This window comes from Nematostella vectensis, chromosome 1, assembly GCF_932526225.1.
Source record: "Nematostella vectensis chromosome 1, jaNemVect1.1, whole genome shotgun sequence".
NCBI lineage: Eukaryota > Metazoa > Cnidaria > Anthozoa > Actiniaria > Edwardsiidae > Nematostella > Nematostella vectensis.
The window spans coordinates 8073233-8100135 of record NC_064034.1 but is presented as its reverse complement, the minus strand read 5'-3'; the positions used below and the strand labels follow the sequence as shown (position 1 = coordinate 8100135).

At 41.2% G+C, this 26903-nt stretch overlaps 3 protein-coding genes across 4 annotated transcripts in view; 2 read left to right on the top strand and 1 right to left on the bottom strand.

Moving 5' to 3' along the window:
• The first annotated feature begins 42 nt into the window (after positions 1–42).
• Positions 43–2401, top strand: LOC5520598 (trace amine-associated receptor 7f). Its single transcript, XM_032365659.2, has one exon. It carries the CDS (start codon positions 1187–1189, stop codon positions 2108–2110), a length of 924 nt encoding a protein of 307 aa, XP_032221550.2. The 5' UTR covers positions 43–1186; the 3' UTR covers positions 2111–2401.
• A 429-nt stretch (positions 2402–2830) lies between these two features.
• Positions 2831–3822, top strand: LOC116620173. Of its 2 annotated transcripts, none has more exons than XM_048724277.1 (2): positions 2831–3094; positions 3239–3822. In XM_048724277.1, exons 1-2 carry the CDS (start codon positions 2831–2833, stop codon positions 3566–3568), a joined length of 594 nt encoding a protein of 197 aa, XP_048580234.1. In that variant the 3' UTR covers positions 3569–3822. The 2 variants fall into 2 exon arrangements, with proteins under 2 accessions (XP_048580234.1, XP_032241725.2); XM_032385834.2 differs by having other exon boundaries at positions 2958–3094; positions 3324–3822.
• A 573-nt stretch (positions 3823–4395) lies between these two features.
• LOC5520597 overlaps positions 4396–26903 on the bottom strand; it is a 33464-nt gene continuing 10956 nt past the window's right edge. The window contains exons 2-27 of the mRNA XM_032365696.2: positions 19692–19793; positions 19043–19311; positions 18369–18447; positions 17892–18053; positions 17439–17753; positions 15903–16029; positions 15717–15809; positions 15552–15623; positions 15266–15331; positions 14724–14807; positions 14560–14631; positions 14353–14418; positions 13450–13521; positions 13030–13098; positions 11976–12044; positions 11457–11528; positions 11058–11129; positions 10670–10741; positions 10303–10374; positions 9487–9558; positions 9270–9347; positions 8572–8750; positions 7861–8001; positions 7183–7478; positions 5451–6888; positions 4396–5134 (exon numbers count right to left, since the gene is read on the bottom strand). Coding sequence (XP_032221587.2) covers positions 4971–5134; positions 5451–6888; positions 7183–7478; positions 7861–8001; positions 8572–8750; positions 9270–9347; positions 9487–9558; positions 10303–10374; positions 10670–10741; positions 11058–11129; positions 11457–11528; positions 11976–12044; positions 13030–13098; positions 13450–13521; positions 14353–14418; positions 14560–14631; positions 14724–14807; positions 15266–15331; positions 15552–15623; positions 15717–15809; positions 15903–16029; positions 17439–17753; positions 17892–18053; positions 18369–18447; positions 19043–19311; positions 19692–19793 — 4373 coding nt within the window. The 3' untranslated portion in view covers positions 4396–4970. The remainder of the gene's footprint in view (positions 5135–5450; positions 6889–7182; positions 7479–7860; positions 8002–8571; positions 8751–9269; positions 9348–9486; positions 9559–10302; positions 10375–10669; positions 10742–11057; positions 11130–11456; positions 11529–11975; positions 12045–13029; positions 13099–13449; positions 13522–14352; positions 14419–14559; positions 14632–14723; positions 14808–15265; positions 15332–15551; positions 15624–15716; positions 15810–15902; positions 16030–17438; positions 17754–17891; positions 18054–18368; positions 18448–19042; positions 19312–19691; positions 19794–26903) is intronic.

Genomic DNA, 26903 nt, shown 5'->3' with positions numbered 1-26903 from the left:
AATTGTAAGGAAATGACCGATAGGGGCGTTGCTGCCCCATCCCCCCCCCCAATATTTTCTTAAATGTTCTGTATCGTGCCCCCTCCCCCTTCAATATTTCAAGGCCTGCTACGCCTGTGGACTGTAAGATATTCTGTGCAACTTTCATTATTTTTTTCTCAATCTCATAATTCTCATTTCCCACCTTTGTTTTTGCAATCTATATGATAATTTATATCTTCCTCTAGGTTCCTATTGCGTTTAATTTCCGTCAATTCTCTTAAATGTTTGAATAGTATTCATGTATGCTCCCCTGTGATATTTGACTAGCAGTGCGTTCAATTTCCTGTAATTGTTTAATTTTTTATCTATGTATTTCCTAGTCTGTTCGCCTAGTAGTGATGTATGTTCCCCTGTAAGATTCGATAACTTTGTTACTTTTACGCAAAGGGAAAAATTATCACTTCAATCACTTAACCCATATGACAGTTTGCACCCGGTGTGGAAAGAGAATGTAAAGGAGACAGGTGGTCAACTCTTTCCAGGGAAGAAAGCAATAAAGGATATACAAGCTTGAAAAAAAACTCAAGTTACGACTACCCGTGTTACCATTAAACCAAATTGGCGCAAGAAGGCCAGATAACACAAGAGGAGTTTGTCATCTACGCTGTGTTAAACGGGATAATCTTTCCCGCTATCGTCCTGAATGCTTTAGTCATTGTCTCAATATGGCGAACACCAGCGCTTCACACACCCTCCATGGTTCTCTTGGGTACCCTTGCCCTGTCGGATTTTTCCGTTGGAATCCTTGCTCAGCCACTTTTGGTTGCCTGGGCAGCTATAGAACTCAGGGCTAGCGAGTGGCCGAAGATGTACTGCGACATTGCCACTGCTAATAGTATTTGTACAACATATTTCGGCTTTTTTTAAACCAATAGAAGAAAAACTAAGTAAACAATCACAATTTTCTTAGTAGCAATTTTTCATTGTGTAAATAGTAATTGAGACGGCGGGGAATCAAGCCTACCCTGACTTCCAAAAACAAATCATATGTTGAATAAAAGACAGATAAAAGTCAATACGAAAGTAGATTTGAAAAAACAGGTGTTCTATTGTTCCTTGGACCCTTTTTTGAGTTTGGAAGATATCAGTCCCAACCATTTGCCAGAGAAAAATACGAGATAAGAGTCAGAAGCTTAATTTTAAAATGTCATCTTATAACTATTCGTGTTACCATTTCACCAAGACGGTCCAAGAAGGCCAGATAACACAAGGAGAGTTTGTTGTCGTCGCTGTGTTAAACGGGATCACAATCATTCCCGCCATCGTTCTGAATGCTTTAGTCCTTGTCTCAATATGGCGAACACCAGCGCTTCACACACCCTCCATGGTTCTCTTGGGTACCCTTGCCCTGTCGGATTTTTCCGTTGGAATCCTTGCTCAGCCACTTTTGGTTGCCTGGGCAGCCATAGAACTCAGGGCTAGCGAGTGGCCGAAGATGTACTGCGACATTGCCACTGCTAATAGTATTTGTACAACATATTTTGGCGCTGTTTCTCTTCTAAGCATTACTGCGGTAGCAGTTGATAGGTTTTTGGCTTTGCACCTTCATCTGAGATACACAGCTATTATCACGGTCAAGAAAATCACATTTGTTTGTAGCGGGATGTGGTTACTTGCAGTAGAATTTGGATTATCGGTGATTCTATTTGGAATAAGAAAATTTAGCATTGCACTCTGCGTTGTTGTGGGAATATGTGCAGTTATCATCATCATTAGCTACTTTAAGATCTACAGCGTTATACGGAAACATCGGAACCAAATCCAAGTGGTTGCACCAGTCAACACATCTTGTGAAGACTCTTCCATCTCAAATGTCACCTTAAGCTTAAAGTACCGAACGTCCGTGCGGAACTCTTTGTACATATATTTAGCATTCGTCTTGTGTTACATTCCTTGCTTTGCAGCATTTGCGTACTATGATATAACAGGAGACAATCATGGTTTTGCGACATTTGCAAAAATTTCAATCTCAATAGTCTTAATGAATTCTGGTATAAACCCTATTATTTACTGCTGGAAGATGACTGAGCTTCGCTATGCAGTTCGAAAGACTGTACCTTTTTCTTAAAGAACAATAGGACTTATGTGGTATAAGCCACATTAGGGGACGAGTTTGCCCTACGAACCGTGCGGCTCAAAATACAAGATGGCGCCCTATCATCGAACGGAGCGGGTTTTCCACGATAATAACACCGAGTACCGCTTGCAGGTAGGCTAAAGCTTAACGGCACAGGGAAATGTGTAAAATCGTCTTGTCCCTATTTTCTTATCGTACAAGAGGGCGTGAGCCTCTCAAGGGTAGTAAAGACAGCGCTCGACAGTCTGTAAATGTACCTAATAAAATCATCAAGCATAAATATTCTCTATATGTATGCTTTGTTTGGATATTCGAGGTGCTGTTTTTGCTACACTCCTAGATTTCCATAAAAATCCGGCGAATGTTGCGAAATCTCAGCAGCAAGTTCTACCTGTCACGACTATCACCATAAAAATAAAAAAACGTGCTGTATCGAGTGTCCGCCCGTATTTTTCATAACGTACTGTAGCATAGTTTATTACTACACAACGTTTATAACGTTACGGTAACGCTTTGCCAGTCGGAAGATAAAGAACCAAGGAAGAAAATGAAACAGATAGTACTCATAAGTGTGGCTTCAATTACACCTAATTCACGAAAACATAAAGTTATAAATAAATTTAGCGATGCCAGAGCCATTGACGGCTTTAAATGGATTATCGTATGATTTATCGATATTTAGTGGCACATAACGGTTTGGGGGGGTAGGGTATGACTTTATATTATGGTGTACAGATCCAAGTCGTTCCAAGAAGTTCCAAGTCGCACGCATCATGTCACACGTCAATTTTTTTTTGCAACTTGCGTCGTAACAAATCCAACAGGGCGTCCTCACGCGATCGTCGGCGAAGGGAAGCTTTCGCAATAATATGCTTGAATCTGGCGCTAAAAGAAGAAGAAAAACCAAAAAGAGCAAAGAAAACGTGGATCCGCCCTTGGATGGCGAGAAGAGAAGAGCGAGACTGCTATCATCAGGTATTTTACACCATTGTGTACATTGTACTCGCTAAAATAACGATGACATTCAAAAGCATATTTATCGGTTTTCCAAAAAAAACATTGCATACGAGGTAGGCATGTGAACTGAAATCAAATGACTTTATTCTTTATCTTGTTTAGCTGGTCGCCGAGCTAGAACTAGAAGATGAGGCAGCTTATTTTGATTATTTTCGTATGGATAAGCGGCGATTTCATTTTCTGGTAGATGCAGTGGACCATAAAATTAGAAGAAATGACACTAAGTATGAGGTCAAGCATCAAACCGAGAGAAAGAATGGCGGTAACCCTGAGGTATCTGGCCACTGGGGAAAGCTTCAAGTCCCTCCAATTCCAGATCCGAATCAGCCGGACAGCAATATCGGCCATAATTATTTACGAGGTAATGCAGTCCGATCTCATGAAAATTCCAAACTCAAGAGAAAATTGAATGGATATTGCCAACACCTTTGAAAGTCGGTGGAACTTCCCCAATGGGATCGGTGCCGTTGATGGAAAGCGAATAGCTATGAAACAGCCAGAGAATAGTGGTTCTCATTATTATGACTACAAGGGCAACAACATTGTGATTCTAATGGCAGCCGTAGGACCAAGATATGAGATACTGTGGGCAGATGTTGGGGTCAATGGTAGAGCATCTGATGGAACTGTGTGGAATAAGTGCAGTGTGAAGAATGCACTGGCATCAAATAAGAACCCCTTGCAGGTACCCCACCAAGCTCCCTGGTGTGATTTGTTTACTTTGTATCACGTCAAGACAGGTGCTGTTTGCCCCGTTATACCCAATTTGTTACAATTTGATATTATCTTTATCCAAAAAAAAAGAAACCGCCTTTATTAAAAACAATCTGGGTTTTGAATTCATCTTCCATGGCAAATTGCTTAGATTTCTGAGATTTCCCAAGGTGAATATCTTTTCATCATTTTTTTAGCATTCTAATCTCGAAAGAACAACCAAAGATGATTTTGCAAATATCTTTTTTCGGTATAACCATGTGTGTCATCCTTGCCAAAGAAACCGCTGAGAATCTAGCATTCCCTGATTTCCGAAAAAAAAAACCCGATTGCTGCATTAGACAGACAGCAGAAAGTTCGAAGGTTTCTGTTTGTTATTTCTCGAGGTAAAAAATTCTACCTCACAAGGCCTCACCACTACTTAACAATTAGACTACGAGTTTGAGTTTTCTATGAGTCAATAGATAGTCAACGTATTTGACTATTTGACTCATAGAAAATGAGAACTAGTAGTCTAATTGTTTTAGTATAAATCCACTCACATACTACCATACGACGATTTTAATAATAATTCATGTTGTTTTTGTGAAAAACGCCGGTTTTTTCGCTACTCGCTATCTATAGCTCAACAGATAGTGATAACAGGAATATTGGTATATATTGGTGCCGAGCTTCAGACGTGGGTGAACTATTCACATTATAGACCTTACGCAACAGAAAAATCCACGACGGCGACGTCAGGTTATTGTGAAATTCGACACGGCAAACAACACTGATAATTCTGGACTTTGCCTTTAACAGGCTTGATAAAAAAAAGACCAGCAGCATGATGACACCCGCGTCTATTTAAAAGAGCTATCCTCAAAGTGTTTCGATACAATTATTATTTGCGCCAGTCTCTCTAATTCCTTAGAATACTAATCAGTGTCGTAGCCAGGATTTTTAACAGGAAGGGGCCCAAAAAGCCTTTTCAAGGCATTTTCTCCTGTATTTTAGATAATGTCTCATACATTAACTGTATTTTTGGCTGCTAAAAGGGGGGCCCGGACCCCCTAGGCCACCCCCCTGGATACGCCCCTGATTCCAGTAAACTATTTTCTATTTATTTGTCGCGGATGTTTTACTTTAACGCTAGTTCAGTTTTGGTTTCCTTTGATGCCTCGCGGGATTGTTCTTCCTTGTCTTGCGTCACGATTTGAAGGACGTTCATAATGCATCCCAGAGAGCACTGCGGGTTGGCTCTGACCGCCTTTAAGGTAAGCCAGATACTGTAGATGTAGCGAGCTGCCAAAGCAAGCACATTGAAGAAAAGATTATGTCACTAGTATATAAGCACAAGCGTCCAAACATCTCTTGTTGTACATCATCATCAACTTAGGCTACTTGACACGATCTAGATATGATCCAAAGCATCTGAACTACAGCGGGTTATTTGTAGACCTCATAAGTCCTGACATTCTGATTGCCGGGTTAACTACGTTCATAGATGGACCGTTAGAAAGCGCGAGGACTGGTAAAGGATCTTATGTGGAGTTACACCTCATACTCAGAATAATGATCCCAATGTCCTGAAAAGCTGTGTTTAGGACTAATAACTTACCTACAATCATCACAATGACAAATACATTAGCGAACAGCAGTAGAATAGTGATTCCGAGCTGGTCCGCTTCCTGGTCCACGGACGCGTCCTCGCCAGGAAGTCGCAAGACCATACCCATCAGCTGGGTGGTCATCAACGCCACGAGCGATCCGAGGTGCAGCCAGTACTCAAACATGTACGGAATGGGTTTCTGATTGGCAAAGAACACGGCATATAGACCGGACAGTACGGCGGAGGTGCCGAGGAAGAAGCGGTTGTCTTGACCGTAGTAGGCCAGTAGAGATGTCAAGGTCATCTTCCGCAATAGCTCGATGATCTCCCAGTACCAGCAGTCTTTGGTGTAGTTTTCGTACATGAAGCGGAGCCCAAGAGCAATGGCATATGGTTGTACCTCTTCAGAAAGGATTGGCGAGTTCACTTCCTCATTCACGATGCTTTCAGGATCTTTTACTGTTTCAGCTTCGTTTTCAGCTTCGAGTTGGATTGCGTGAGCTTGAACGTTTTTACTTTCTTGGTCTTGCCTTGAATGAGTTAATTTATCGATTTCTTGGTCAATGCTGTTAATGTTCGAGGTTGCCTTAACAGTCCTCATCGCTTGCTTGAAACTGGACAACGAGCCTGTGCTTTCTCCGCTGCAGTACACCCATAAAAGAAACGCTGAGATGAGAGGAAAGAAAGCTGGGATAATAACGGAGACATAGGTGAAGTAAACAAACTTGTTATACTTCTCATCAAAGCACTCCACTGCGTAATCCGACCGGAAGAAGGATTTACAGACACCTTTCTCGTTGCAGACGTCTTTGCATCCGGCTGGAAGTGCCTGAAAGACTTTGGAGCATGTCTCAGAGTAAGTTATGAACAGGAAAAGGAATACAGCTCGATAGCAGTTGACTTTGCAGTGAAAGAGCTTGCCCTTTGCGTCGTGTGCGCAGTTTCTTCTTGTAAGTACCATCTTCCTGATGTTGTAGTAGGAGAAGGCTGTGAAGATGACGGCGCAGTCCATCAGGACGTACCCCAAGAGACCCGAGTACGGATCCGCCTTCAGCTTGTCGCTTATACACTCGATGGGCGCGATGGTTAAGATGTTCAACTGCAAAACTTCAGCGTACGTCATGAACGTCGACAACTCTTTAGGCCAGTGTACGTACGAATACGCGTTCAAAGTCCCACTCAAGATTTGATAGGAACCGATGACGATCTTAAGGCTGCCAAAAAGGTTATCTGTCAGAGAGCGTTTTCCATCTTGGGATTTATTCTTGTTAAATATAATAACTAAGGCGATGAGGACGAGAACAAGGAAGACGGCCACGAACTGTATAATGACCAGCGGTGTCGATGGACATTTTTTACAGCCAGAGAACATCCGGTAAAAGCCCCGACTGCATGCACCGCATAGCACGCCCTCATAACCTGACTTGCAACTCGCGTTGAATCCTCCCTAACAAAAACGCAAATGAAGCCTACTCACTCTTGTAATGCAACAAAGCGATAAAAAAAGACATTAACCCCAACCTCACTTTCCCCCCCAAAACCCCTTAAAAATTAACACTGAAGAAATTTTATAGCTGATAAGTTCGAAATAAACCGATCTCTTGCCATCATTTCTGCAATTTTGCCAACTGAAAACCTGAGTCCCTGATACCAAGCGACATCTTTCTAGTGTACGTTCACTTTTATATCGAATCATGTGCAAATTTGGCACAAAAAAAAAATTTCTAGCGTCTTCTCATACCTCACACGATTCCTCAAAGGGACAGCGATATGCAGCCGGAAGTGACGCATTGAGCGAGTCCCAATCCTTATCATAACCGAGGCTCTCTTCCTGAAGTTTATTAGAAAATGTCTGGTACTCTATTTTAGAATCTTCTCGGGACCATAACCAGTAGAAGTCCTTGCGGAGGTTGACTGTCTCGTTGGAGCACTCGTATCCGATGGGACAGAGCGTACATTCCCCAAAGCGCTGTAGCCGGAAGTAGCCTGGGAGGCACGGACATGCGCGGAACCCAGCATGCTTCGTTAGATCGGTGCCTGCGAGTATAATATGTCATTGGTAGCGCTGTAATGAAGCAAAGTGGCGTTTTTACCCCCCCCACCCTTCCCTCCGGCTTGCGCCCGGCCCCAACAAAAAAAGATGGCGGCCACGGCTCAGCGCATTGCGGGTAAACACCATATAAACATAGCGAAAAATCACCAGGTATACACCTGCAAATAGGCTTAACCGCCCACAACAAAAATGTTATTCGTATTTATATTGCGCTGGTACTTGTTGAGACAGATCGGTATTAACTACCCCCCCCTCCCTCACCAACTACGGCCCTGGTCATTTGAAGGCTTCACTGTGTACATGTATAATTCCTGGTGACGAGTTCCTGATACAAGATGAGTCAGATTCAAGATAAAAAAGGCTTACCATCGGGACACGAAGAACATTCACTCTCTAGGCGCCCAGGCGCCTTTGCAGGGCTCACATAGCTGCCCGCTGGGCATTGCTTGCAGCCTACTCCGTGCGACAGTTCGCCAACAAAAGCAATGCTATCCTGGTAGAAACCGCCTGAGCAATAATATTGTTAATATGAAGGCAATTTGATTTTGCATTTTTACGCATTACACACAAAAACTTTGCTGCTATCTGAGCCTCGATACATTCTTAGCATGTTCTTAGAATTTGTTGAAATTTTAGGCTTGGACGCTATTATAAAAAAGTTCTTATAAGAAAAGAGTGTATGTGACATTCAATAATGAAACAGTAGTTATGGGAAATGGAGAGAATATGTTTTTTGATGCCGTCTGTTTTTTAAAGTTGATCCTGTTTTACTTTTAAATTGTGTTTGTAATTGTTTATATCTCCGATGCCTGTTGCTAAAAAACTTTGAAACCCCCAAATGCCCGAAGTTTCCTGCTTATCACGCGCGCGCCTAATCATTAAGCGAAAAGAGAGTGTGATGTATGAGATACAGTTGTCTAGCTGACAAGCTCGCACAATCTAAACATAGTCTGTAAAAAAAATTTCTTCCAGAATCGTCAATCATGCCTTTCGGACAATCGTTCCCTTAAATCACACTCTCTAGGCAACGAGTCCCAGCATGCACCCCCCCTTTATACTTTTCTTGTTTCCGCTTACCTGGAGGACAAGAAGTACACGGCTCATAGTCAATACCAATAACCTTATACTCGCCCTGAAGGCATGGATAACACATCTCAAAGTCCTTTTCCTCACTCGGGCACGAGTAACCAAAAACCCGCAGAATTTTCCGTAATTCTTTTGTTCCAATTACAGGTGGTAGCTCTTTACCTGGAGATCTGAATCATTAAAAACAAGTCAAATTTTATCCAAATATCCCAATTAGCCAATTAGTCGTTCACGGTGTGGAGGGGTGGGAGGGAATAGAATGCATTGTTAAAGACTCCTTGCCAGCCCCACGTTTGTTATTGATTTCATTCATCATTGAAAAACAACAAAATAAACAACAATTTCGAAGTTAACAAAGTAACATAAATCATACACTTCAACTATCAAACTATAAATCGATATTATTTAAATAACTTCCCCAATTAGCTTGACTTTTCTATCGGGATAATGGGATTTATCGTGAACCTCTTAAGTACATGCATTGAGTTGCATTTCATTCATTCGAGACGTAAATGCTTGTCTCTGACTTGCCCATTAATTCTATCGGAATTATAACATTTTATTCTATTTGATTGGTCTTGTGGAGAGGTGTCGTGATTATTCGGTGTTGGCTAATTGAAAACACTGTTAGATATCGTCGACGGGAGTTCAAAGAATATTAAAAACAACAGTAATTAAGCACAACTTACAATGCGATTTCCAAATATTGACTTGAAAGAAATGCTGTCCCGACGGGGAGTGTTTGGATATTTGTACCAATCAAGTACCTGGATGCAACAAAATATGAGCATCAAACAAATACGACAGGGGCGGATCTCCAAAAAAGGACGACTTGGGCAATGAATGATTTGTTTTTTCTACTGGACATGCAAGTAAGCAAACAAACTGTTAAAATATCGTACTTACAGTGCAAAAAGAAATGGATTAGTCATAAAAGCACCCGGCTCGATGACCTCAATAGGATTGTCCATCAGGTTCCTTGGAGGAAATTAGATTCAAAGAAATCAAAGTCATACTGATTCATGGAGTCGAAAACAAGGAGGCCCTAGATATTTAAAGGGGCTGCGTCATGGTAAGAGCTTTGCTAAGCTATCCCCGACCCAGACACAATGAATTTCAGTCATACTTGAATTCAAAGGAAAATTGCCACAAACTGGCAATTAATATAGTTTTCAATAAAATATTGCATAATATTTTAATGAGGCGTTGACAGCTTAAAGTTAAACTGTTTGTAGGCAATTGAAAGCCTACAATAAACACTGACTCCAGACATGCGCAGTACCATGACGCTGCCCCTTAAAAGCATATTTCACTAAAACTCTACATGTGCTCCACAGGCTACCATAAATGTGATACCAGCCATGACGTAAAGAACAGATCTAATTATATATTATTATAGAAAAGGGGAAGTAAAACATGTTACATGCCATGTAGGTGTGAAGAAGCTTGCAAAAAGATGGTCACATTGAGTTGCGTCATCTGTTATTCGTCATCAGAAATGAATATTTCATCACAGGAAACATTATTAAGCAGCCAATTATCTTAAAATCTTCCTACTTGTATATGGATCACGTAATTTTAAATGTCGTTGCGTATCCTAAATATATAGCCTTTATACTATTTTTAAATTAAATTCTCAATCGACACTCGCCAATGTAGTATAGCTGTTTCAATTTCCCACGTGCATGGGTTCTCGATAAAATATCTGACTTGTTTACTTACAAGTAAGACAGTTGAAACAATCCGCTAAATGAAGTGCTGGACACTCTCGTTAAGTAATTTCCGTCCAGGATTCTGAGAAGAAGATCAGTGCGAAATTAGCCTTATGATCTCCCCACTCCTTTGCACACACACACACACACACACACCACTTTTGTGTTTCTGTTGAAGTTAAACTCAGTAGTAGAGCCAGTGGCAAGTATTATCACCAAGTCTATTCCAAAGTAGAGTTAAATAAAAAAGTGTACGTTTTTGGGGGTTCAGTTTCACACATCCCATTTTGTCCCCTCAAGAGGTTTTATTACCACCCCGTCTGATACGATAAGTAAAACTAAAAACATACATGATGGGAAAAAAACAATGAACATACAAGTAAACTATCGATTTGCAAGATAAGAAGGCATAGGGAACAATATACTGGATCTTTGATCTTGAGGCGGCACTGTTAAACAAAAATGAAAAATATTAGTATATACTGATACTATTATTTTTAATTATTTTTATATTACTGTTCTCAAAATGCTCACTTCTTACAGGTGACAAAAAATGAGTGCTTGTGCTAAAAAAATTGAGTTCGTGCTCGCATACAAATCAATGCAAGACCATTTGTTAACTCTCTTAATCTTAGCCCTAACCCTGCAAAGAATGCCAATATCGGTCACCATTGCTGTCACCGCCATTTTAGTCAGCTCCCCCGCCTGTACCTCACCAAACTCACACATAAGTTGTTCAAGCCTAGCCCTCCTGCTAATACGTACAATACTGCCAGTTGTCCAGCGGATCTTAACGTTGCAGTCTCAATGCTATTTAATCGGACATCACTGAGGTCTCTGTAAATAAAATCGAGAAATAAATTTAGAAAACAGCTAGCTGAATTGACCATGGGAGCCCTTTATCATCGCAGCCCTAGATTTCCCTTAGTAGAATCAAATCATGGTGCTCATGATGAAATTTTTTTTGTGTCTTAAGGAGTCGGAATTGATTTTTTTAGTGTGGGGAATAGTTTTAATGTACTCACAAACATTACTTATAAAACTATTTATCTAAATGTTCTAACAAGCATTACTTATAAACCCTTAATGATGGTTTAAAGCATTACTAATGATGGTTTAAAGCATTACTAATTTAAACTCTTAATGATGATTTAAATCACTTACAAATGTTGAATCATCTCTTGATTATCAAAAAGAGTCCGGGAAAAATTGCTTATCCTGTTTCTTCCAAGGTAACTTGAAAAAACAAAAGGAAAAGAGAAACATCAGCAAAACCAGTTTCAATCTATACGAAATCCCCTGGAATTTGTGCCTTGTATTTTTTTTTTCAAATGTCCAATTCCCTCAATTCCCTTTAGACTCGACGAAGGACTAATTTTCGAAATGTCAGAAAAATTATTCTGTAAACAGCAATCCTTGTTTACAGGGAAAAAAAGAAGAGGATAGATCTTCACAGATTATCTTTTCCGTAATTCTTCCCAACCAATACAAAAACCAAAACAAAATTCGTACAAACACATGGTCCCCCGCTAATTCATCAGTTAACGATTTGAATCTTTCTAGACTGTTACCACGCATAAAACACATTTGTATAACAGTAGTGTGATAAATTGTGATGGGTATTTTAGTTTTGAATCCGGAAAGAATAGTTATAATAATGTAAATCTTTGTTCAGATACTCACAGAGATATAAGGCGCCGAGGTTTAAACCTTACGTCTACAAACTCGCCGATGTTGTTCCTTCGCAAATCACTTGAGGGTAATAAGAAAAGAATGATTATGAGCGTACATTGACGTGTAGATTTTAGAATTACTATTTAAAATTCTTTAACGCCAAAAATGTTTATCATGCTGGTTGCCTGGGTATTGCCACGATGGTTGCCTGGGTATTGCCACGATGGTTGCCTGGGTATTTTCACGATGGTTGCCTGGGTATTGCCATGATGGTTGCCTGGGTATTGTCATGATGGTTGCCTACACATTGTCACGGTGGCTGCCTGCGCTAATTGTCTGCGTATTGCCCTGATCCTTTCTCCCATTAGCTTTCTTAATAAATCACTGTAATTCGCATGCAATCAGAGTTCTCTCCAACCAGCATTGGCACTTGCCTCTTGCTCGGTTAACGAAACGACAAAGAACGTGATCACTTAGCTGCAATGTCGTTAAGCAGTGCATTGTTGATGCCAGGAATACTGTGAGTGTTGCCGTATAAGTAGTGCATTGTTGTTGCCAGAAATACTGTGAGTGGTGTCGTATAAGCAGTGCATTGTTGATGTCAGGAATACTGTGAGTTTCTAGCAGCATAGCTTGCGCTGCTTGCACGAGCCTTTTTAAAAGAATGTCGAGTAAGTCAAAAACCAATACTTGTATAGGTCTTGTATAGGTATTCATTGAGTTTCCCAACATTGTCAGCTGTTTTTGCGCTATGTCAGGGATTGGTGTAAAGTAGTTGCCAGCGTTTTCCTTGTCTTGCGCAAAGCATAACAGGGCCTTAAATGCTGGCCAATATTTGCGCTGTTTAAATGAGGCCTCACTTGAGCTACACTCACGTGTGAATGTTCCCGCCACGGTATGGGTATCAACATATATACACGAAGTTCACATCTGCATAAACCCTTGCATGGACAGGACGACTTTTAAGCATAATTTACCACTTTCTATACATATGTTGCTATAAGGATCGTTAGGGGTTGCAACAACGAGGTCAAACAACCTTCGACATCAATGTCCCACTTACAGCATTGACAATGGAGAATTTGCCAGAGCATCTTTTTGTATTGTTGATATATGGTTGTTGAAGAGATACCTAGAACAAGTGATACAAATATTTAGGTAATCATCAGCGTCGTTGCTATGTTTGTGCACTTCGGGTTAATGCTATTGTGTATTGCATTATGGGAAATGCTCGTTTTTTTTGCACCTTGGACAATTCTACTGCAAGTTCCTGTTGCATTTTGGGAATTTCCACTGCACAGTAGCGGATCTGGGGGGGAGGGTTTAGGGGGTTTAAACCCTTCTTGGGCTGCCAGAAAGCCACATGTAACAAAAAATTACCCCCTCCCCACCTCCCCACTTTGTCACTGAGCCAACCCCCCCCCCCCTTAAGCGAAAAGCTCGATCCACCCGTGGTGCGTTTTCATGTTTCTGCCTTACTTACAAAATTGTGAGGTTCGTGAGTGTTCCAAATGCATCATATGACACTTCTTGGAGTTGATTGTGATTTATATCTCTGAAAAGTAAAAAGGCAGTTTTTAAAGTATAGTGTGTTGTCTATATTTATCAGTTTTGTTCCTGATCAATAAAGAGTTGATCATTTTTACTCCTTTTATAATCTGTATTTGGGGGGTAGGGGTGTCTTATGTATGGTTTCCATATGATCGCACTCGAGTGCGATCGTGTGTTATCATTGGAATACCACTTTGCTATCGGCTGCGATTAGCTGAGACTGAGTGCGAAACACTCTTTTTTTATAAGAACGTCTAATTTTCAGTTGAGGTTGAGCCGTTTTTATTTTTGGAGCATTTCAAGGCTGTTCTTAAATTTTTGTTATCATTGGAATACCACTTTGCTATCGGCTGCGATTAGCTAAGACTGAGTGCGAAACACTCTTTTTTTATAAGAACGTCTAATTTTCAGTTGAGGCTGGGCATTTTTTGTTTTTGGAGCATTTCAAGGCTGTTCTTAAATTTTAGTGTATAAAAGAATATAATACCCACTGAATTATTAGGAAGAGAATGGCACTAATGATCAATAGCAATATAAAGTTGTTACTATTTGATTCTGCATTTTAGAACGCATCAGGATTAAAAATGAAATTTTTTTCTGCTATCTGAGCCTCGGCATGTTCTTAGCATGTTATTAAAATTTAGTGAAATTTCAGGCTAGACGTTCTTATAAAAAAGGTTCTTATATAAAAAGAGCGTATACAAACCAGCCTAGCCGTGGGGTTGAGAAAGGGTGAAGGCGGAGCTTCACTCAATGTGCAATACTCTGGATTTAATTATTTGTATTGAAAATTTTATTGATAAGGATTATATAAGATTTGCATGCGTCAACTTACACAGCTGTAAGAGATACTGGTAGAGAATTCTTTTCTAGATGCACAAGCCGATTCGAAGAAAGATTCCTTCCAGAGAAAACAACCAGTACTTTAACAATCTAACATCTATTTTTTAAAGAGATCAATAGCCGGACACAAAGTATACAAAGAGGGACTGATATTAGTGCTTTGACAAAAGTACAAATAATCAGCAATAATCATACTTACAAGAATATTAGATTGTTCAATCTTCCAAAAGCACCGCTTTCGATGAATTCTATCTTGTTGTCATTGATTGTTCTGAAAAATTAACTGAAAAATTAAAATCTTAAAAGAGGATGGAGGCCAAGGGCTTGATTATAGCACAAGAGAATAAAAAGAAAAGTACTTACACCATATTCGCATTTTCGATGCCTTTTGTATCCGCAGCTGTTATTTTACTGATCGTGTTGTATCCCACATGCAAAATAAGAAACCTGCAAGGGATGATTCAGGTTTCAATCCCGTGAAGTATATTAGTATATTTTAGCGCCCAGTTACACGAATAAGCACACCATCTCGTACCCCTTCTCGAATTAGCGCCGCTGGAGCTGAAAGGTGAAGAATATTGAAATAACGCAGTGGCTATATGCCGACCTTCGGGAAAGGTCCTCGATGGACTGATGCACGACAGTTTTCAATTTATTCAATTATCCCGTTTTATTTAAAGATGGATTTTTAAATTAATTGGATTTAATGGCCCTTATGACCACTGGGACCACATAGCGGCTAGGTTGAGAATGGAATCCCAGTGGTCAGCGGTCTCAGAACGGTACACCGAATAAATTGTGTGATGGATATAACTCCACCATTTTACTCTCATTTACTTCTCATTTGCACAGGGTTTAATAACTAATTTCCTCTCGTGCCATGCTATAGCTTATAACTATCTCACTTCGATGCAGGCAGTGCGCCGACCTCAATGGCCGAAAGACTGTCGATTCTGTTCCAGGGAAGTTCTCTGAAAAAAAAAAAAAGGTCACTATACTTTCATGCTGAATTTTTTTTTCAAGAAGCTGAGTGGGCCTAAAACTGTCAAGTATCATAATAATACATAATAATGATGATGATGATGATGATGATGGTGATGATGATCATAATGATATTTTAGACAAATCACGGTATATATTTCGTAGGATCACAATCAGGCTATTTAATTGATTATGATAATGATTACTTACATTATAAAAAGATAAGGAAAATCACGGAAGGTTCCATTAGGGACTCTGGTAATACTAGCCCCCGATAGCGATCTGGTAGACAACAGCAAGAATATTATGATTTCAAAAACTGTATATAATTCAGATTCACATGTACAACAAACAAACCATTATTTCAATCCTTACATTTTCTGAAGTTTGGGATAAGTAGCGAGGGAAGTGCTAGATAATCTGAAAGTATCCGCGTTTAAAGAGCTAAAGTTGACACCAAAGGTATCACTGTGGATGATAAAGACACCAAATATATAATCAAGACAAAAAATGTCAAGAACGCGAGAAACTTATGAAGAATATGAACTAGTCAATAATTACAGAGAAATTGTGGAAGGAGGGATATTCTTCGGGAAACCAGCCGGAATTTCCTCTGCCCGACACGACACAAATTCAATATCGGGTCCTTGATCAACCTTCGATTGTGAACAAGTGCAGTTACCAGGACCTATGATATAATGAAGTCATGTCATTAGTTGACCGAGTATTGCGTAAATGCCAATAAATAAGGTACACAAACACAATGGAGATGTTGAATTCTTATTAGCAGTACAACCTTCCAGTAGTTGATTTGTAAATATCAAGTTCCAAAGACAGCCATTTCTTTGCTATTGTTTTCGTTGCATAGAATATTGGACGACAAATCATGTAAACTTTTTGAGATAACATCTTTAAAGTTTTATATACTTCCTTTGATTCAATAAAATCCAATAAAAACTAGCATCACTTTTAAAATTCGCCAATTCAGTCGATGATTATTTTACGGAAGCAAAGAAGGGCCACGAAAGTGTTTCTGTTTTTGCTTTGTTTGCTTTTTGTTTTTATTTCTTCCATTTACGTTTTTACTTTTCGCCGTTTGCAAATTTAAAAGTGCTGTTTAGAGTTTTTTTGTGCGATTTATGTAATTTCCGTTTTTATTTCCACCGTTTGCGATTTTAAAAGTGCTATTTTGCGATTTTATTTCTTCTAATTTGCTTTGTTTTTTTTTATATGATCCGTCTGTGTTTTTAATTTGCCCGATTGCAAAACTTTTTAATTTGTTTAGCTTTTCGAATCAGTCGTTTGCGATTTTATTTTCACCGTTTGCGATTTTGAAAGTACCGTTTAGCGATTTAATTTCTTCTAATTTGCTTTCTGTCCGTTTGTGCTTTTGATTTGCCCGATTGCAAAACTTTTCTGTCTGTTTAGCTTTTTGAATCAGTCGTTTGCGATTTAATTCTCGCCGTTTGCAATTTTAAAAGTACCGTTTCGCGATTTTATTTCTTCTGATTTGCTTATGATCCGTTTTTGCTTTTAATTTGCCCGATTTCAAAACTTTTATGTCTGTTTAGCTTTTCGAATCAGTCGTTTGCGATTTTATTCTCGCCGTTTACAATTTTAAAAGTACTGTTTAGCGATTTGACCCCTCAATTTGCTTTTGATCCAGTTTGTGTTTTTGCAAATCCTTCTTTTTCTATCTCGAATTACGCGATCTCGAATTCGGAGGAAACACAACAGACAAACTTGTAAACAGACAACTTTGCAAACCGCAGTTCGCTTAGGCTAGACCGTCATCCTTTGCGGGAAAATATTTTCCCACAAAGCTCTCCGTGACACCAAGGAATACCCGGGTTATATTCCGCGGAACTCCGCACTTTTTTTTTATTAGCCAACACATTGACACTATTTCAAGTCCATTGCGATAGCAAACCAATCAAAGAATTTAACATGAAAAGCTGCAATAAAATCGAATTTAATCGATAAACGCCTGATAGCGGTACTACTGAAAATCGCGGTAAAAATATATTTATCACTCCCTCCCCACCCCAACCCCCCCCCCCCCCCCTAAAAATAACACACGGGAGATACGATACTCACATGACGTTCTATTATTGCAAATGACAGCAGCTATGACTTGGTGCTTGCAAGCCATTGTCTCAAACCTCCAATATGCGCAATCAATAAGCGACTTCTCTGTCCCGTTACACTCGCCAGTGTAGTACCAGCCGTCTTGTAGAAAAGAAATGTATGGGGCTTTTGTAGGGATCGCCTTCCCATCAAAGCCTAAGGATCGGCAAACCACTTGGGCAAAGTGCTGTGGCGTGTTCAAGGTATACGTCGAGTGGCAAACTTTGCCCCATCTACCCGCTAAGAACAGTTCCACTGTGTTATAACGCAACCTAACACGGGGTTCTAAAAGGAAGGAAAGGAATGGGGAAGTCAGAAAGATAAGTAATATTATAGTCATTCAAGCAACGTTATGCGGGTTGCGGGAAGTGGAATGATGGGGGCAGAGGATTTTTCTGGAATATTACAATTTCACTCACTTACCCTCACATGTGATTTCCATTCCAGACCAGACCCCATGTCTGAGACAAACTCTATCTGAAAAAAGCCTTTCACATTTAAGCCTGCACCTGCTAAGCCATGCGTTACCATTTGTGCAACTCATCGACCCTTTTAGGGGTGCTTTAAGAGCTGGGCATTCTGCGACTGCAAGAGAAGTGACATAATTGAACAATAGAGCAGCTAATACACTATGAACCACCAAATTTAGTCGATAATAGTAGTTAAATTGTGATAAAATTATCACAGTGAGAAAACGAAGCAATGTAGAGTAGATTTATGATTATTATAATGATGGTGATGATGAAGATGATGGTGTGATGGTGGTGTAATGATGAAGATGATGATGATGGTGGTGATGATGATTATGATGATGGTGATGCTGTTGATGATGACGGTTGTGATGATGATGATGATGATGATGATGATGATGACAACGATTTCTTCTAATGCAATACATACCATATTTCTCTATAAAGGTCAGGTCATCCACAGTGATCAGAGCATAGCTCTTGTCAGGAATCACACCCTCGATAGTGACCTATGTAAAGCACAAAAGGCGTATTACTAATACAATTTACAGTAGCTGCACATACTCGATAGTACCTGTACCATCAATGTAAAGCACAGAAGGCGTATTACTAATACATGTTACAGTAGCTGCATAAACTCGATAGTGACCTGTACCATGTAAAGCACAGAAGGCGTATTACTATAACAAGTAGCTGTGCACATACTCGATAGTGACCTGTACCATGTAAAGCACAGAATGCGTATTACTATAACAAGGTACAGTAGCTGAACATACTCGGGAGTTTACGTAGATGTTAAAAATCTCATATTTTATTTCCCTAATGCTTATTTGACGATAGAGTGATGGCGCATTAGCATGAGGCCTACAATCAGCGACAAAACCTGTTGAAAATGACATCTAAAAAGTAGTCTTACTCAAAACATTTAGCGGGCTAACGTCGTAACAATGGCAACTCCATTTACCTGAACGGACAATTGAGTGACACTGTTCCTTTTATTGTGTTTGAATATTGGGATGTGTTTTCATTTAAGACGCAAATACTACGATCTATTGACGAGTAAGCAAATATTTTTAATTAAAAGTATCATTCAACTTATCCTACCGTTTCATTTTTGGCATCAATCACTGCTGGTTCCATATACCATATCGCACGGAGGGTCATTGAAATCAATGAAGGGAATATCCATGTACGTGAAAACACAGTTTTATTTCCGACCTTAACATTCAGGGTACAATTCCCATCAAATGCAAACATGTAGTAAGACATTATGAGTTCGCCACGGCCGATGAAGTTTGGATATTCAAGAGGAATACTAATTCTGTCTTCAGGACTGTAATTCGGGCTAGATTTGAGACAAACGGCATGGTTATCTACACAGGAACAAAACATAACATTGTTAGTATACTTGCCTGAAAGAATAAACATTAAAGAAAATCATTTTAGAAAGAAAAGTGTAACGAGCATACCAGCACAGCTAGTCTCGATTTGGTGGTCTTTGTGTGTGTATTTCGTGAAGAGAAGTAATAAGAAAAAATAAAAGGGGGGGGGGGGGGGTTGGAGAGGAAAAAGAGAAAGAAGAAGGGCGAGGAAATGGGGAGGAGGAAAAATGGTAAGAATGGGGAGTAGGAGGGAGAGGAAAATGTGAAGAAGGGATAAGAAAAGAGGAAGGGGACAAAGAAGATGGGGGATTGGGCTAAAATGGAGAGGAAGAGGAAGAATGTCGGGGATAGATAGAAGGTAATTCTCTTACTGTAATCCGGTAGAGGTAGCCACTGGTTCAGGGAACTATTCTTTGGATTTCTCCATCCGCAGAAATATCCCCGCTCGAAATCACACGAGAGCGTTCTAACACCTGAGTAGTATGCAAAACGTAAATTATTTACAAAGAAAAAAGAACTGTACGATTCATAAAATAGCGAAATAATTTCACGACGCGAAACGATCCTTTTAAGAGAGACCGTGTCAAGGGGTTGGGTATCACTAGGAAGCAAGAGCGAAGCCATATTGTTTTCTTATTTTTGATTTTTGGAAGTCCATCCTAGGTAACTCGGGGAAACCAGCAAAGGAAGTCTCTTCTTGAATGTACTATTTTATTTAAAACTGAACGCGAACGTATCGGTGGTCTGTTGCCAGTAGTAGTAGGGTTTTGGCGCAGCTGGCGCAACTTTTTGATCTCCCCAAATTTCATTCCAAAAGTGGCGCAAAAGTCTCCGCGCACCTCCGCCAAGCCTCGCGACCTGCGCATGCGCGAGTTTGCCAGAGATCTCTTGCACGACCAAGCCCACCTGTCAATCACTTTGTCGAAAACCTGTCAATCACTTTGTCACGTGTCGCATCTAGGGGGAGCTCGAGGGGGCTAGCCTCTCAGCTTCACATCTAAAAAAGCCTTTGAAAAGTGGTTTAAAGACATGGCTGGTTTGATGGGAATGGAGAACCTGAGGGTGAAAGATCTGAAAGCCCTCGCCAAGGAGCGGGGTATCCCAAGATATTACTGGATGCGGAGAGACGAGCTCGTCGGGGCGCTGACCAGCACGTCACCACCACCACCACCCCGGCGGGTTCCTTTACCCAAACTTGTCAAAGGGCTGCCACGACCACCCCGCATTACCCCGTCCAACACGTCGGAGAGTATTCTCGACGGCCCGATACCTGAGATTAATGTCCCTATTCTAAAACCCTCCCAACCCCCACGGAGTCCCCGCGTTCAACCACTCAAGCATTTTGCAAACAGGGCGGCCAACTTGATCAAGAGCGAGTTAGACAAGTTTGCGGATTGGATACTATCTTATGTCCCTGAGCCCATCAAAAAGACCGTCAAAGAGGCTGCAGATAAACGGGTCGAACGTCTGAAGGAGAGGATTAAACGTCTACACGAGGAGGTGGAAGATCGCTTCACACCAAAGGAACAACAGACGGCGTTGAAGGGGTATCTTAAAACCCACGGAATAGCCGGGCAGAGAGGTTACGACCCCAAGACATTCATCGCCAGAATCAAACCGAAAGTCTTAGAGCTCATCAGTCAACAAAAAAAGCCTATCAAAGTGAAGTTTATCTTTACTTGCGGGTTTATAAAAGAGGATCCGGCTACAGCTCAGATCGAAGAAGAACTGGGATATTTTCATACAGAAAAGCCCGAGATTGTGACAGAGTCGACTGATCTCTCTGATTTGTTTGATACGATGACAAATTATTTACTCGGATTAGTTGAGCTGTTCCAGAAGCAAGGCTCCGGATGGCAGTTTGACCAAGTGGAATACTTTGACATCAACATAGATCCCTTTGAACCGCTTTCTGGGTCTTCCTATATTCCGCTGCCGCCGAAACTAGCGTCTAAGAAGGCGATCATCAATGTTAAGAACGAGAATGATCACGAATGTTTCAAGTGGGCAGTAACCTCTGCTGTGTATCCTAGGGAGAAAGATCCTCAAAGGTTCAGTAAACAAATGATAGAGAACTCTGAGAAATTCGACTGGTCAGGGATAGAGTTCCCCGTCTCACTAAAACAGATTGACAAGTTCGAGAAACAGAACCAGTATACGGTTAATGTGTTTGGATACGAAACCAAAATATATCCATTGAGAATCAGTGAGAAGGATCCAGATAATGCGATCAACTTACTTCTCATCTCGGATGATGAGACGAATCATTACTGCTGGATAAAGAATATGATGAGATTATTATCTACTCAAATTGATGAGTTTCATCATACTCGTTTTTTATGCTGTAGATGTCTGAACTCGTTTCGGTGCAAACAATCATTAGAAAAACATTCTGAATGCTGCGGCAATCATGAAGCGGTTGGAATAGAGATGCCTAAGATAGATAAGGATGGAAATCTACCCCACATTAAATTCAAAAACTACAACAGAAAAATGCGTGTCCCCTTTGTTGTCTATGCCGACTTTGAGAGCTTCACAGAGAATATAGACACATGCTCCCCAGATGGGAGTAAAAGCTTCACTAAGCAATACCAGAAGCACAAACCGTCTGGTTTCTGCTATCTCATCAAGTGTTTCGACGGAGATATATCCCCACCCGAGCTTGTACGATACACAGCTGAATCTCCAGACGAAGATATCCCACAGCTTTTCGTAGAGTCTTTGGAGTCAGACATTAAGAAAATTTACGATAAGTTCAGGTTCCCTAAGAAGGTGAAAATGACTCCGAAGGACAAAATCGCCTATAACGACGCCACTCACTGCCACATCTGTGAGGGTGAATTAGGGGAAGACAAGGTTTTGGACCATTGCCACCTCACCGGAAAGTACAGAGGTGCTGCTCACAACGCATGCAACTTAGATCACAAAATTCCAAAGTTCTTTCCTGTTATCTTTCACAATCTGTCTGGGTACGACAGCCATCTATTTATCAAGAACCTTGGTACATCGGAAGGTAAAATAAACTGTATACCTAATAACGAGGAAAAGTATATTTCTTTCACAAAACAGATTGTAGTCGACAGTTTCACGAACAAGGAGGGCAACAAGATTGATGTTAAACGTGATATCAGATTTATCGACAGTTTCAGGTTTATGTCGGCCAGTCTCGACAGTCTAGTGGGTAATATATCAAGGGAGTGCTTCAAAAACCTGGCGGAGTACTATGAGGGGGAGGAGCTCCAGCTGTTGTTGAGGAAGGGTGTTTTCCCTTACGACTGGTTCGACGGCTTTAGCAAGCTCGACGCAACACAGCTCCCACAGAGAGAGGCATTCCACTCCAAACTCAACGACACCGACATATCGGAGGAGGATCACCTACACGCGCGGAGAGTGTGGGAGGTCTTTAGGATGGGAACCATGAGGGATTACCACAATCTGTACCTAGAGTCGGATGTGTTGCTTTTAGCTGACGTTTTCGAGAACTTTAGGGACGTTTGTCTCAAGAATTACGGTCTGGACCCCGCTTGGTACTACACAGCGCCAGGGTTGGCTTGGGATGCAGCGTTGAAGACCACCAAGGTGAGGCTAGAGCTTCTAACGGACTATGACATGTTGCTCATGATTGAGAAGGGCATCCGTGGGGGTGTCTCCATGATAAGCAACAGACATGGGGAGGCGAATAACCCTTACATGAAGGAGTATGACCCTGACCTACCCACAAAATATATCACCTACCTTGATGCTAACAATTTGTATGGCTGGGCGATGAGCAACCCTTTACCGACTCACGGTTTCAGGTGGATGGGTGACCAAGAGCTGTCAGGTTGGAGAGACCGCCCATGCATTCTGGAGGTTGACTTGGAGTACCCTCACCACCTACATGATTTACACAACGATTACCCACTAGCCCCGGAATCTATCGGGCTAGGCAATGTGGACAAGTTGGTCCCAAACCTTAACGACAAGACAAAGTACGTTATCCACCATGAGACTCTGAGACTTTATGTGAGTTTTGGGCTAAAAGTCACCAAGATTCACAGGGGTGTCACTTTTGAGGAGTCTGCTTGGCTTGGGCCCTACATTGACTTGAACACCGATCTGAGAGCCAAAGCGACAAACGATTTTGAGAAAGATTTTTTCAAGTTAATGAACAACTCCGTCTTTGGTAAGACTATGGAGAACATTAGGAACAGGGTGGACATTCGGTTGGTGACGGACGAGAAGCAGGCCAAGAAGCTCATATCAAAGCCGAACTATCAACATCGCACCATCTTTTGCGAGAATCTAGCCGCCATCCACATGAAGAAGACAAAGCTGATCTTCAACAAGCCTGTCTACTTGGGCATGTCCATTCTGGACCTGAGTAAGACGCTCATGTACGATTTCCACTACAACTTCGTCAAGTCCAAGTACGGTGAGGATGCAAAGCTCTTATTCACTGATACTGACAGCCTGATGTATGAGATCGAGACGAAAGACTTTTACGAGGACATCAGCGGGGATGTGAGGTCCATGTTTGACACCAGCAACTTTCCGAAGGGTCACCCATCTGGTATTGAGGTGGGTGTGAACAAGAAAGTCATAGGAATGTTTAAAGATGAGGCTGGGGGCCAGCAAATTACAGAATTTGTAGGACTGAGGGCCAAACTTTACTCGTACAAGATGGATGAAGGTAAAGAAGAAAAGAAATGCAAGGGCGTCAAGAGAGCAGTCGTCAAGAAGAGCATCGGTTTCGATGACTACAAGGATTGCTTATTTGGTAAGAAACCTCAGATGAGACTTATGAATGTCATCAGAAGTCATAAGCATGATGTTTACACTGAAACGGTGAACAAGGTCGCTCTATCTCATGAGGATGACAAGCGAATCATCTGTGATGATGGTATTCACACCTTCGCTCACGGTCATTTCAGAACGCTATTAGGTGGTGGCTCAGTATCTTCAGGGACGACTTGAAGTTCTTCCCTAACGAACGACCTCCTTGGAGCGCCTTCGGAGAGGTAGTACAACACAGGCTGTCCAACTAAAACAACACTGCGTGATAGATCAAACACTTTTAAACTCCAAATAGGGTCTGTGGCTCGTCTGCGTTCACCTCCTTCCTCTTCTCCAGGAGCTAATAGATATCTAACTCTAACCCCTGGTGGTAGTCTAACTTCGTCAAGTCCAACAGGCCGCTTATACGTTGGAGGATCAATATCAACCTCTTTCAAACCAATAGATTTTACAGGCTCTTTGCCAGTAATTCTTATGGGTTGACTATTCAGAGTCTTCAAAACATCTGGCAATCGTTTCACCCAAACTCTGGACCGATCATCGCTAATCATTTCTTGAGCATACTGATGAGAAAACAACCTCTCCGCCAGTGTTCTATTGGCGCGTTCGACAAAAGCCTGTGCGCGATGGTTCCCAGCTTCGCTTCGCTGGATGGTAACCCCCTTCTTTTTCATAATCTTCGTTACCTCTCCCCTAAATTCTGTCCCCGGATCGACAATCACCGTATGAGGCCATTTAAGTTTTCTGGAGTATATCTTTTCAAACCCTTTAGCAATTCCACTCGAATCCTTGGTAGTCAGTGCTTCTGCATCTTTATATCTCGAGGCAATATCAATCACGACCAACGCGTAACGGTAGGTTTTTCTGCCTACGTTATCGTGGGGCATAAACAACAGATCGGCTTGGTGAATCTGATTAGGTTTATTCACAGTCCAACGCGGTCTGGGGACATACTTTGGAGCTGGGAGATAGATCTGCCACAACGCCTGTTTTTCAAGCCACCTCTTAGCCTCGGCTTCACTGACTTTAGCGACACTAGCTAACTTATAAATAGCTGAATACCCTTTCCAGTATCCATCGGTGGAATAGTATATTTTTGATAACCTGCTTTCGTTACTCATTTAAAGATTATCTCTCTTTTCTTAAAATAAAAGATGGCACAAGCGATATCAGAAAAAATTAACCCAAACAGGATCCCACGGGAACCCTTCGGCCTGAAAGCGGAATCGTCGCTGAATCGGATTACATTCAATCCCTCATCGGCAAGTCCTGGAGAAACCCTCTATATAAATATTCCTAAACTTGCTGAAAATGTAGTGATTGTTCCAGGTAGTGTATCCTTACTATTTGACTTAAACGTCACAGGACACGCGAATAATACTCTCGTCAACAACGTTGGCCGGAACCTAGTGTCAAGGCTCAAGATTCTTTTCGGTGGAGAAACACTACAGGATACTCAAAGATACGATCTCTTCCAAACCTATCACGACTTATACTTACAAGCTGAAGATCGTGAGGATAGAATAAAACAAGGTATCTCCTCTGAAAACATGAGGAAGCTCAGGACAAATGCAGGTGACAAAGCGACATCAGATGCTAAGGAAGTAGCTCTTGCAGCAGTTCACAACACCAAGTACTGCATTCCACTCGACCATCCTATTCTCGGCGAGCATGGGGTCTTTTATCCAAAGGCGTTACCTCATCCGCTAATCTTTGAAATAACTCTAGCCCCAGTTTCCGACGTCGTTGTTTATGCTGACACGGTCAAGACTCCAACGTACACAATCACAAACCTTGAGTTGGAATATGCTTGCATCTCAAGTGAATACTTGGCTTGTGAGGCGTTGTCGGCTTATCAGGTTGGTAGAGGATTCTTTTACGAGAACGTCATTCTCCACAAAACGTTCACCATTTCCAAACCTAATGATGGTGTCATAAACGAGCACATTAATCTGCCGAGGAGGTCAATGACAGGGATATTGTGTCTGTTCACAGAGAGCTACACAGGAGGAGCAAGGGATTCCGAAAAGTTTGTCAATCCAAGTATCACATCGATCAACATTAATGTGGATGGCATGCCAAACCGTCTCTACTCCAAGGGGATGACACCGCCGGACCTCTGGGAGTCGGTAAAGAAACGTTTCGGTAGAGAGGGTGTTAAGCAAAAGGATTTTTACGCTAATAACAAGTTTGCTCTGTGGGTCGACTTGAGGGCACATCCAGATAACAGCATTCACGGAGGAGGTCTGGTCTTGAACAACACGCGGGACGGAGTAAAACTCGAGATGAAACGAAAAGTTGGAGGAACGGGAAACATCACCTGCTACATGTTTGTAGTAGCCGACGCGTTGATGGAGGTTATGAACTCGGATTTGAGAGCAATCATGTATTAAAAAAGACTTGTGTGATAATACAAAAAGAATGGAAGAATTACGGGAAAAAGTTCCTTTTCATTGTATTATCACAGGACCTACTAATTGTGGGAAGACAAAGTACCTCACGGAACAGCTTCGAGGGCCGTTCCGGCATGTGTTTGAATACATTGTGTTGATTTGTCCGACTTATGCGAAAAATAAGTCCTATCGTGGATTTGCTCACGGGGATAAACGTTTCTTGGTATTATCACCGGATTCTAGTAACACCGATGAGATTAACGAGTTACTAACAGATTGTGCGGTGCTGTTTTCTGGTACAAATACGTTACTCGTTTTGGATGACTGTGCTGTATCGAAAGATCTAAAGCAACGCTCGAACAAGTTTATCGATCTAGCGTTCTCAGGGAGACACGATGGGTTATCAGTGTGGGT

Excerpts from the sequence above, each read along its gene's own strand:
- LOC116620173 (XM_048724277.1), top strand. The coding sequence starts at position 2,831 with ATGACTTTATATTATGGTGTACAGATCCAAGTCGTTCCAAGAAGTTCC. Across the intron at positions 3,095-3,238 it reads AGCGAGACTGCTATCATCAG|CTGGTCGCCGAGCTAGAACT; the intron begins GTATTTTACACC and ends TATCTTGTTTAG.
- LOC5520598 (XM_032365659.2), top strand. The coding sequence starts at position 1,187 with ATGTCATCTTATAACTATTCGTGTTACCATTTCACCAAGACGGTCCAA.